This window comes from Dipteris shenzhenensis, chromosome 15 (genome assembly GCF_047967505.1).
Source record: "Dipteris shenzhenensis isolate YYH24624 ecotype China chromosome 15, Dip_SZ_1.0, whole genome shotgun sequence".
NCBI lineage: Eukaryota > Viridiplantae > Streptophyta > Polypodiopsida > Gleicheniales > Dipteridaceae > Dipteris > Dipteris shenzhenensis.
Genome location: NC_141610.1, coordinates 690,398 through 703,573, shown reverse-complemented (window position 1 = coordinate 703,573; position 13,176 = coordinate 690,398). Strand labels below are relative to the sequence as shown.

The following is a 13,176-nucleotide window of genomic DNA, read 5'->3' as shown; positions in this document are numbered from 1 at the left end:
ACATCGTAGTGCTTCTAGGAGATGAGTGGTCCATTCTATGCGGGAATTTACATGGCAATAAATGGTTGAATCAACTTAAGCGGAGGAATCTCTTCTAGTGGTGATCACAAGTCAAGGCGACATCAATGTATGCACTCTGGGGCAGTTTCATCAAAGAGAATAGTAGTGATTCCTTAAGTTGGCCACTTGGTTCTAGTTCTACAATTTCTGGATGCTCATGATATTAGTTTTGAGGAAATCGGTGTTTTAAGTCTTCTTGGTCGTTTCTATGCCAGAGATGTAGATTTGCATCTTTTTTTTGTAATAAGCAACAAGCCTGGGGGCCGAGCCTAGTTCTTAGTCGATTTCCTTAATAGATTTGCTAGCTTCTCTCGCAACAGTTGCATTGTAATATATCTATGAGTTCTTGTGTTATTTCCAAAATCGATTCGGGCATTAGTATTACATCGTTCTTGTCTAGAAGCTATTGTTTGAAGTGAATCGATTTCATCCCTTGCAAACTATTATGGTTGTGTCTAAAAAAATCGATTTCATATTTCTTCAAAATACCAACATGGTCTTGCCTGCTGCACATGCTACAGCCATGTACCTGCTCTAGCCACGTGTCTGCTGCTACCAACCAGTCCTTGGAGAAAACATGCAGAAAAAATTGTGTACATGATCTTACGTGTTGTTCTCTCTGGAGGCTGGCTAGGTGGACATTCCATGTGCCGTCGCCCGTGACTATGGTTGTTTTATTCTTTTGTACGTTTCAATTGGTAGAATCCTCTTATGTATTTGACTCCACCCTGTCCATAAATTAAGACGACACTTTGCAGGGTACACCTCCAAATGCTTCCAGCCATTAAAAGCCTCCTCCTGTTGTGCCAATGTTCAGCCTGATTTGTAGCCTCTCAATGATCATGCAATTGATCAGGCAGTTGATGAGGAGCAGGCTGTCATTAGATATCAGAAAAGTGATGATGCTCATTTTAGTAGCTCCACCCTTACTGGGATTTGAATTAGGTTTTCTTTTAGTATCATAGACCCATTGGTCTTCCGAAGACTCTAATAAAATTTCTTTCTTTCTTTCTTTCTACAAGATAGTAAGCAAGCTGAGCCCTTGGCTGCTCACACCAGAGGTGCACAAAGAAAAATGTATGGCAATTTGCTTCATGTTGCTTTGATTGCTACTGCCTGTAATGAGGAACCTCTTTGTCATAAGGATGCATTTGATAACAGAGAATGGATGGATGCCATGAGGGCTGAACTTGATTTCATTCATGCAAATGGCACATGGGAGTTGTGTGACTTGCCAACAAGCAAGCGTGCCATAGGTACTAGGTGGGTCTACGAATTGAAGTGGAAAGCTAATGGCAGTGTTTACCGCTACAGAGCATGCATTGTTTTTGCGAAAGGCTATGCCCAGCAACATGGCATTATGACCATTCGATGCGTTATTGCCATTGGATCTCACAGGCGTTGGGAGGTCCACTAGTTGGACACCAAGACCGCTTTCCTTCATGGGGATTTATGTCACTTAGCATCCAAGATTTGACGTTGCAGGTTTTGAAATTCATGTATGCTGGCTGACAGAGGCCCTCTATTTGGTTCGAAGTAGGCACCACGGACATTCTTTTTTGCTATGCCTTCGGTTTCAAAGCAGCCTTATAAAGGCCACTCTTTATGTCCGGAAGACTGAATCAGAATTTCTGATTTAAATTCTTTGTGTGGATGACATGGTTATCATTGCGTCCCACTCACAGAGAATTGCAAATTTCAAGGCAGATTTGCAGAAATCATTTGCAATGTTAGATATGGGTAGGTTGCACTATGATTGGGCATCCAGTTTGCTAAAGTTGAGCTGGGCATAATGATGAGTCAATTCAAAAATATTGGACAGCTCTTAAAGCGCTTCCTATTCGAAGATTGGACGCCTGTTTCTACTCCATTGGAACTTGGCTTCTGTTTCTCCCCTAAGATGTGAGTGCCTCATTTGATGCCACTCTTTATCAGCAGGCTGTGGATTTGGCTTATTTACCGATGTCATACTCAGCCTGATTTGCAGTATGCCGTTTTCTAGTTAAGCAGGTACATGCACAAGCCCAACACACAGCATTGGCACGTAGTGAAGTGGGTCTTCCATTACACAGCATTTGGGACTGTCCTATGGTGATCAATCTTCATTGGATTTGCATGCATGCGTTCACGGACAATGATTGAGCAGGTTGTTTATGACACGAGGGTGTCTCACAGTGTCAATTGTTTGATGCTTGGCTCCTCATGCGTTTCTTGGTTCAGCAAAAAGAAGCTTATAATTGCTACTTCGAGTTGTGAAGTTGAGTACAAGGCAGCCTTCACAACTAGTGTAGAGTGTGTTTGGCTTCGTAAGTTACTTGCAGATCTTGATGTCCGCCAGACCTCCTCTACCATGATTTACATTGGCAGCCATAAGTTTTAGGTTGGGTTAGGTTAGAGTAACCCAACAACCTAATTGTCTTAGCAATCTTAGGTTATTGGTGTCCTAATTGTCCTAGGTGACCTAGGAACCCTTCCCCTCCTCCCCCCCCCCCTAAAAAAGAAAAAAAAAAGAAAAAAGAGGAAAGAAAGAGAGGCTTTTCACATTGCAAGCACGAAACAACTTGCAAGGTCGGGATATATACGATGGTCGTTGTACCTTGCATATTTAGCCATTAGAATTGACAAAGATGTCATTCTATTCTAAATGTGGAGATACAATTGCAATAGAGCAGCCACCTGTTGTTGGAGCTATGATGCCTAGAGGAGTTATGACAAAGGCTAAGCAAGCCTATAAAAATAGACGCCCAACATTTGAGAGGAATGCACTTATGCCAATGTTGGTAATGCAGCTCATCCATGCTATGCGTCTCCCTAGTACACAGCCAAATTATTGCTTCAAAGCCATGGAAGGTGCCAGTTTGCAGGACCTATTAATACATTGTTCCAGATGATGCCTTGGAAGTTCAGCACCTTAAAAGAAGAAACACCTTTAAGCAGAGAGGGAACAAGGCTACATGACAATAACAATGAAGCAGGCGTGATGGGTGAAAAAATAGATGATGAGCCCTAAACAATGATGAGCAAATCTGTGATAGAAATCAAGATGTAGATGTTGACCAGCAAGGTAAGGATTTGGATGCACGCACACTTGATACTTTTAGGCATGTAAACTTTTAGGACAAAGTATTTGGGGAGGTGAGTATCGAGCATTGTATGGTCTCCATAAAGAAGGAAAGTATAGGAGACCAAGTAAATGATAGCAAAGGATGCCAAAGTAAACTTACACATAATGACAAGGACCAGCTTGTGCAGCAAGAACAAGATATGCATGACAATTTTAATCTTGAAGCTGCATCACAACATATTCAAGAGCATGAAAGTGGGGAATGTGGCTCCATAAGTGATGCCCTTCATTTCTGCTTACTAGGTGAGTATATCTAGGTGTTTTACTCTACATGATGAGAACAAGGGCATCTCAGAGGATTGCTGTAAATGCAAGGGCAGAGCTTCGAAAGGGTGTCCTTGTGCTGCATATAGCACGTGATAAATATTGCTGCCTTGGGGTGGCACTTGCAAAAGCAATCCATGTGCACATGATGAGGCTGAACAAAACTATGTGGGTGATGCGAGGACTGTTGATTATAGTTTATCAAGGTTGACAACTAGTAACATGCAGATATCACTAGCCTATGAGCTTGAAATTCAGATAAAAAGGTTCTTTGTCCAGCAAATTGCAGACGTAAGCTAGCAAGACAAGCCCCGAGACTTAACTGTTATGATTGCAGTCCTAAGATAGTGTGATATTGAGGTTTTTGGACCACAAATTTTAGCATATTTATCATTAGAGCAATATGCTTCTTTATACTGCATGCTCAACAATGAAGGTCCATAGATGTTGGTATCACAGGGAGATCAGTCATATGTTTGCCAGCTCCTTCATGGCCACATGCAAAAGGCAATCATACATTGGAATCATGCTGTTGAAATGAATGGTTCCTTGATATACAAACTTTCAAGCCTGGATAGAAATGGGTTCATTGTACTTTCAGGTTTGAGCATCATGGCTATGGAACTTAAAATTTTGATGCAATTATTTTCAAGGGGTAATGCATTACACAGCCTTATGTGCATGCCACTATTTCAATCCATTCACAGTGAGGATTTATGGAAACTAATTTATCAGGTGACTGAAAATCGTGCAATGATATCAATCTTGGGAAATGTGCCCTATATGGAGAGCTTAAGCAGAGACAGATTTGCAATTCATCGACCCATTGAGCTTGAAGCAGAAGAGCTCGGGTTCAAGATAGAACCAAAGTCAGAATGTGTTTTTTGTATCATCATAGAGCAAAGGCATGCACCTGTTTCGACATATAAGGAGACTGTAAGTGTGATGACCTTGCTCAGACAGCTCCCACTTAGTAGTGCTTTGCATGTTGCCTTTGCCTCTACTGAGACTATAGAGCAAGCATCAGAGTTGCCACAAAACTATAATAGTTATGTTTTGTTTGAGCTCCCACCTTTTCTTGAAGGGTCTGCTATACTAATTGAGCTTGAAGGACCCACTTGGAAAAGAATGATTGCAAGAGAAGCATGTAGCCAGTGAATGGTGATTACGTTACAGATTTGGTTGCATCATATTTTGAACATCAACATATGCAAGTTTATGCCTTACCTTCAAGAAAGAAGGGGTACTCGCTAGAATCCTTGATTGGATCTAGTGGTATTGAGGATTATGGTAGAGATGACTTGCTCTATGGTGCTCAGTTGCATTCAATAAGGCATGCGTACGCAAGACTATGGTTCAGCACATGCACTTTGGATTGCACATGGCTGATAGCTTTTGGGGAATGTGCATGTTTGTGCTGTCTTCTTACTACAACGGTAATGGACAGCTAACCCTTTTCAGCCTGAAGCAAATGGAGGTCAAACAGGATCTGACATTTTCTTGTTTCATCCAACACCCCTCCTTGTTCTACCAAAACAGGTTCAAACAATGTGTTTGATTATTTTGTTGTAAGGGGGTTGGACTTTAATGTATCCGGTGACAAGAAAAGATTGTGGGGCCATGCTCACATGACTCCTAGTGGGCCTGATTTGTCTCTCTTAGATTATTTGGCCGTTGGAGGCTAGATGCACCATGTTTCAGCACAGACATTATCTTTCGAAGACATCTGAAAGATATGTGTGCTACTAGCATCCAAGTATCAGAGTCCTATGTTGTCTCATATGCGAGAATTCTAGATGCATGGAATGTTATGGAGCTGTTTGAGTCCAAATACAGCAGCCATAATGAAGTTGACTTTCAGTTCTTGACATTGGGCAAGGACAGCATAACTAGAGATGCAATGCAAAGATAGATCATTGAAGCGCCCATGGAAGCTACCATGTGGGGTATATGGCAAAGCAATTGATGCTTCCCATGTGGAGAAAAGTGGGCAGCAAAGCACAATGGGGTGCACAGAACAAAAACCATGGGGACATCTGAAACTTATGTGATTATGGAGCTTTGTGATGATGAGCATGTGAGGATGGACTACCACCTCCATGACCCTGGAGGTGCTACAACACCCAAGACAAAGGAATATTTCCTTTTGATCTTGGCGGCATTCACGATGGAATATGCTATTTTTACAGCAGGTGGCCTTGGTGCCTAACCATTACCTACGATTTTGAGGACAACATTATTTTTGAGGAGGGATGGATTGTAATGAAGGCCAAGTTGGTGAGGGTTGGAGCTAATTTGGCTAGGAAATGTTTAGGTATAGAGAGTCGCAAAAAGAGGATGTATTGGAGGGGACTGTATAAGTCCGCCTCGCCATCCTTTGTACATATTTTTTGATGGGACATCTTATCCTATCTCCTGCCCTTCTTTCTCCTACTTGCTTCCTACTCTCTCTCTCTCTCTCTTTCCCTTTCCCTTTCCTCTCTCTTCCTCTCCTCTACCCATTTCTCTCACTTCTCACTCCTTCTCCCCCTTCCTCTCTCTCCCTTCTGCCAATTCTATTCCCTTTCTTTAATCTGCCCCTACCCCCTTTCCTACAGATAGCAGAGAACAAGAATATATGTATTGCTTAACTGTATGAAGTGTATGATCGATACCAAAGGACCCTATTATATAGATAGTGAAGAGCCACACATGAAAAAGTCATGAAAAAGTCTATGCTGGTTGTGTGCACGAAGAGGTGTGTACCTCTTGGACGACCTTGAATGAGAGGCTACATTACAATGTTACAAATGGAAGTGCCCTCTTTATATGTGTATGCCTCTTTGGAACGTTGTAGCTCTTGTGAAGAGTTGTGCCTCATGGGACATGTCCCATCGAAAGGGCACACCCTCATCCATCCATAAGCATAAGGTTTTAGGAAACAGATATGTCATAGATTGTGACATGTCCGACTGTGTTGCATTACCCATGCCTCAAGTTCGTCAAACCAGGTCGAAAGAGCTACTAGGCATAGGATTTACTCTTGTGTCACCCCTCTTGCTAGACATAATGCTTTATGGGATACCCATAACATGTGGACCAAACATAAGCACACACTTGCTATGATTCAAAAGCCTCCTTGCTCCGCATAACAGTAGAAAACCTTTGGTCTGCAATCTTGACCTCCTTCAAGATAGAACATACTGTTAAACGATGGTCTATGGTGATGTGACACTTGCCTTGCATTGACCCTTCCTTTCATTTGGCCCTTAAGCGATTTCTCTTGGTTTGGCTTCCCTTTAAAGTTTCCATGGAGCTTGGCCATAACATGGCTACTCATAGTGGTCTTATATTTTGGAGTTCATAGGGTTGGTGGGCTTATGAATTGGATGCTTACATTCCAAGCTTGTCAGGAATGCAACAATATCTTTTTGTAACATGCAACAGTAATTTGATCATGTAATCACAGCAAGATCTTCTTTAAACTTTTAGCGAGGAATTAGCGTTATGCACCATAGAGAGAGAAAGGAGATAAGGGTAGAGAGAGAATGGAGTCGACAACCGATTAGGTCCCTGTACCCACTAAGGGCCCCCTCCCCCAATCGGGGGAGAATTTGCTTTATACTTGGAGAACTGAGAAATACAAATAACACTCTTCGAGAGAGCACAGAAACGCGCTTGTGAAGAGTACATTGTGCGCACGTATAGCAGACCCAAAGACGTGAGAGGCAATGCCGACCAATACCGAGACCTTGATGCTGTCCACATTGACAATATAGAGCACTTTTGCAAGGCAAGGAAGAGGCTTGTGCTGTCCACCAGAATGCAGGGTTACTGCGTGAGTGAGAGAGTGAAAGCAAGGAGTGATAGATCCTAAAAGAGAGCTGAGAGATGACTGAAATATAGAGCTGAGAAGGGAGCTATGCAAACTGTAAAAGATAACTGAAAAGAGCTGCTGAAACAGAACCCCAAACCTTACTCTGTTTGCTGATCCGACTCCCCGTCTGATGCGCTGCGTGAACACCTGCCAGGAGGGCTGAACTGAGGCCAAGAGCTGAGGCTGGTCAGAGGCCATTTTTTGGAGGTGTCAGGTTGTTCAAAAGGGGCTGGAGTGGAGCTGTAGGAGTGCTGAAGGAGGGAGGACTGAATGAGAAAAAGAGAGGGCAGAAAGGGCCTTTTATAGGGACCAAGGAGCTAGCCAACCAGCCAGGCTCAGCCAGGCTGTAGCCGACTGGTTGTTGGTCTCCTTGGCCTATAAAAGCCCCTCCTTGGCTCATTTGCTAGGGAGTTTTGTGGGCAGCCTTTGCAGGCTGCGTTTCTGGCTTCCCTCTGGAACATTGGTCAGCCTTTGGGGGTCCCTCTGGTCATATCCTAGGCTATGACCTAGACCTAATTTAACCTAAGATGGAAACACTAACTACCTACGGTTCTTTAGTGGATACTAGTGAACAAGACTGACTGTCTAACTTGACCTAAGGCTTAGAGACTAACTTATGTAGCTTGTGCCTGACTGCTGTCCCTAGACAAGGGCTTACTAAGGGGTCACATCATATGACAAAATCTCCTATTAGGGAACTATTACACACTTGTCAATGTAGCCAGTGTGTCACATTGCACCCAAGTGCAGGGGTGCATGTGACATTCTCTTCTTCTTAACTTGGCGGTAGGTTCATTGCTTCCAAGTAGTCCGCCAAAATTTTTGGAAACTCTTGGAAAAAGTCTTTGTCCAACCACATTGCTTCATGTGTATCTCGATTATGGAACTTGGTGTTAAACTCCTGGATCATGTGTCCTGACCCATGCTTGAATTTATGAAGAAGGATTTGCTTGCTCTGGTTGCAAAACTTAGGCTTCATCAAGAACTTCAGGTCGCTGCTCGTCGGAAATCTCTGTAAGCGGAGGTCCAAAATATGGCTTCAACCAAGCTACATGGAACACATTGTGCATAGTCCAACTGTCCGGAAGACGTAACTTCATTGAGACATCATTGATCTTTTGAATGATGGGGAATGGTCTGAAGCTCCTAAAAGACAGCTTAGGGCATCGCTTGCCCACCCGCTTCAATCTTTGCTTGATAATGTGCAAATACACCCATTGACCCTCTTTATATTCGACATCTCATATGGAATTGTTAGCCTGGCGCGTGTACGACGCTTGAACTTTGGCGATGCGGATTTTTACGGTCTCTGTAATCTCTGCCATTGATTTGGTAGTTTTGTTGGCTTCAAGAGATGGAGACACCATCCGAGTGAGGAGTGATGTAAACCGTCGTCCAAGCGCTGCTTCATACTATGTGTGACTAATGCTTGAGGAATAGGTATCTTTAAAAATCGCCTGCACAAGCGAAAGAAACTGCTCCCACTTTCGTTGAGCATCATGACAATATGATTTTAAAATATCAAACACCATACCATTATACTTTTTCATCTCTCCATTTAATTGCAGGTGGAAAGCGCTGGACATCTGCAGCTTAGTACCAAAATTATCAAACAAGGCTCGCAAAAAATTAGAAGTGAATTTGGAGTCTTTGTCGGATGTGATGGTCCTTGGCCACCCTCCAATGGGATATCAATACTTTATGAACAAACGAGCTACATCTTCAATGTTGGCCGTCTGTTTGTAGGGAATAAGCATACAATAATACTATCTGACAATTCTGAACATAGCTGTATACATTCTTCCGCATCTTTGGCCAATAGAAATAGTGCTCTAACTTCTCCAAAGTACTGTTGATACCTCTGTGGCCACTGTCGAGGGCTTAATGGCTTCATGGAGAAGCAACTGCCGTTTGTCTTTGAGTACACACAATCTTTTCTTATAGAAAAGCCAACCATCCTCTAATGAGTAATGGCGTGGAGTAAGCGTTGTGGCTAACTGGAACTGTGTGCCAAACTTTGCTAACTCTGCATACTGTGCCTTCATGCTATCAAGATCCTTTACTTTGATTTCGAGCACAGTGGCCTTCTCCATGGTCTGGATTGAACCTTTTCGACTTAGAGCGTTGGCAACAGGTTGTTTTTGCCGGGGACGTACTCTATCATTCTCCCAAATTGCTAGAATATCTAGCTCCACCGTTGCTGCCGATCACTCCATTGTAAACTAGGCATTGTCTGAAGCCACTTAAGGGCTTAGTGATCTATCTTGACCGTGAAAGTCCGTCCGTATAGGAAAGGCTTCCAATGTTTTAATGCCTGGATGACACGAAGGAGCTCTCTATCATAAACTGAATAGTTCTTTTTGGCATCGTTGAGCTTTTTGCTATAATATGCCACGGGCCTATCCTCTTGCTGTAAAACTACCCCTATGGCGATATTGCTAGTGTATGTAATGGATCATCCCAAGAGGTGACCTTCATAACCGGTGCTGTCATGGCCAACTGTTGTAAGTCATGGCCTGTAACTTGAACTCTCTGTTTGCGTGTATTTACTCCCTAATTACCAACCACTGCTCACCCACCACAGGGCTTAAGCATGAATGATCACTTTAAGTGCAATGAAAATTACCAGTCATCGGGCTCTGTAAGAGGGGCCGCATGTGTTGAGAATCCATCCATGTGTGAGCTATAGGCTTGACAAAATCCCACAAAGGACAGGATCTTTTGAGCCCAATTGGTGATAGCTTGAATCTTCTCTTTTTTTTCAAAAATCGTGGCTACCACCAAGTTCGTATATTTGCAGCAGTTGACATTGCAAAGACGGCTTTCCAGACAGAGCGAGCTCATTACGAGTTCGTCGTCATGCCATTTGGTCTGAAGAATGTACCACCAACGTTCAACAAGGTGATGCCTCGCGTATTTGCAGATTATATTGGGAAGTGTCTATTCATCTTTCTCGATGATATCCTTATCTTTTCCGCTCCAGCAGAGCACCATATTAAGGATGTGCGATGTGCCTTACAATTATTGTGCGATAACCAGCTATACCTCAATGCAAAGAAAAGTGAGTTTGGGTTGCTGGAAATCCAGTATTTGGGATACATAATTAGTGCTCAAGGGATCTGTTTAGATCTCTGGTCTCTCTCTGGTCTCCTTGGCCTATAAAAGCCCCTCGGCTCATTTGCCAGGGAGTTTTGTGGGTAGGCTTTGCAGTTTGCCATGTGCCCTCCCTAAAGCAGATCTACTAGAGAGTTTCTTGCTGTCCCATAGACCTTTTGGTCTCCAGTGGATGTTAATAGACTTTCTTTCTTTCTTCTCTCTCTCTCCCCCCCGTCCGTACCTCTGTACCCCGTCCGTACTATGTACCTCGTCCGTACTCTGCACCTCGTCGGTACCTCCGCACCTTCGTCCTCCGTACTCCTGTCAGTACAGTCCATCAGTAGGCAGCCAGTACCGTACAGTCCCCCCGTCCATATAGCCCGTTAGCAGGTAGCCAATATCGTACCGCCCATCTGCAAAAGCCATACCTCTCCATTCGTACCTCTCCCTCCGTACCTGTCAGAAGCAACTAACTAACCCTAACCCCGAGTTGGGCTAAACTCCCAACCCAACCCGGGGGTTAGGTTAAGCTAGGGGGTTCAAACAAACAGCCAACTATGGACTACTGGCCTACCCTCTCCTCCAAGTCTCCCTCAACTCCTACAACATCCATCAAGACTCAGTACTCTACAATTGCAGCCATGACACCCTCTCCATATGCACGGAATTACCAACAAGAAGGCTCAAAACGGCCCATCCTTGGGCAACATGATCAGATCTTTTATCTGCAATAGGCAGTGAGAGAACTACGATTGGAACTGGCAGAAGTAAAGGCTCGACTTTACATTCTAGAAGGGCTTGGTAAGCAGGCATTGATTGACGAGGCTGTAAAATCTTGTAAGGATTCCCCCCCTACCCCACAGCTAGTCTCTACAGTCAAAGATCTTGTTCACACTGAAGTACAAACTGCTAAGAAGGAAGTGATTGTGGAAGTGGACACCAAAGCATGTACGTCAGGTATTCAAGCAGAGATTAAAGAACACGAAGCTAGATGTGATAATGCCCTGAAGATTAGAATAGGGGGACTCCCAGAAGATTGGTACAAAGAGGAGGACACATTATACATATAGTGAAATATTGACAAAGATCAAAGCAAGCTTGCCCAACATTAAATGGGTGGATGAGGATGAGCAGGATGATGACGACTCCAGGCCAGCTTCTATTTTGCACTATAAAGGTCATGCAATCCTTACACTGAAGTCAAAAGATATGCGGATTAAGCTTCTTCGACAATCTTACAAGTTGAAGGGCACCAAAGTATGGATAGCAGAGGAGCTTACACAAGCTCAACTTAAGATTAAGGCAATTGAATTAGCTGAAGTCAGGGCTGCCAGAAAGGATTGAAAATGGGCAGTTTACCGTGAATGCGTAGCACTAATCAGAGAGTTCAAATAAAAACCAAAAGACTCTTAGTCTTAAACTGATGTATGGCTATTTACTCTTCTAGACTATAATGTAGGTATTCTAAATAATGTGGGTGGCTTTTTGCACTCCTTGGGAGCTGCCATGTGCCCTCCCTAAAGCAGATGTACTAGAGGGTTTCTTGTTGTCCCATAGACCTTTTGGTCTCCAGTGGACGTTAATAGATTGTCTTTCTTTCTTCCTTTCTGGTCCATTGGTCAGCCTTTGAGGGCCCCTCTGGGGCTCCTATCCTAGGCTATGACCTAGAACTAACCTAATCTAAGATGGAAACACTAACTATTTACTGTTCTTCAGCGGGTACCCATGAACAAGACTGGTTGTCTGACTTGACCTAAGGCTTAGAGACTGACTTACGTAGCTTGTGCCTGACTGTCCCTGGGCAAGGGCTCACAAAGGGGTCACAGCATACGACAAAATCTCCTATTAGGGAACTATTACACACTTGTCGATGTAGCCAGTGTGTCACATTGCACCCAAGTGGAAGGGTGCATGTGACGAAGTAGATTTGTGATGAGAGGACCAATGTATCTCTGCCACGGTGTGTGAAGAATCCCACCTGCAATTGCAAAGAGATGGAGAGCTTTATTAGTGTAGATCTTAAAAAAAGTCTATGAGACCAAAAAGATGTTCAGGTGATTGCCACACAAGATTGGTATGGATTGCTGCAGGAACAGCAGCTCCCACTACATAGATGTCCATGATAGTATAGATTTTGTCTTGTATTGAGGGTGGCATCAGGCAGACAGAGTACATGTTGAATGATCACCTCAGCTTTCTTTGAGGGAAGCATTTAAAAAAAGAGTTCTCTGGATCTCTTAACAGTGAAGACCCTGGCATCCAGCAATATTCAAAGGAATTATATGTTGGGTTTTGACTATGGATGTGGCAGGCAGCCAAGGAACTAGGGAATGCATATTGGAATACGTTCCTATCTGAATGTGGTGAATTTTGAATGAAACAGCACCTGGGTATGTGTCCTTTCTGGAAAGTCAGTTTTCAGCACACCTTTTCGCTTAAGAGGACAACTCTTCTTTGACTTAAAAAATCACCTTTCCATTTTATTAGCAGGTTCCATATAGGCTTTCTGTACTCACAATAAGTGTCTATAGCCTAAATATTTTCACGAACTAGCTGGATGTGTATATAGGCTGATTTGAGATGACATACCATCACTCGGATATCATCATATTAATGTCTAATTGTTCTCTTTTCAGGATTATAGTCTAAAAAGTGGACATGCTCTGCCTCCATCTCTGTATTCGCAACCAAAGGTGGCATTCTTGAAGCCAAATAACCAGTATTTCTTAATACAAGATGCTTATTTTCTCCATGGTTGCTTTTTTTTTACCTTTTT

General features: G+C 43.2%; 1 protein-coding gene across 6 annotated transcripts in view; it reads left to right on the top strand.

Moving 5' to 3' along the window:
* Window positions 1-13,176, top strand: part of LOC147893182 (uncharacterized) — a 102,612-nt gene that overhangs the window by 30,835 nt on the left and 58,601 nt on the right. For all 6 annotated transcript variants that reach the window (XM_087386033.1, XM_087386030.1, XM_087386032.1 and 3 more), the window contains one exon: window positions 13,037-13,093. In XM_087386033.1, coding sequence (XP_087242159.1) covers window positions 13,037-13,093 — 57 coding nt within the window. The remainder of the gene's footprint in view (window positions 1-13,036; window positions 13,094-13,176) is intronic.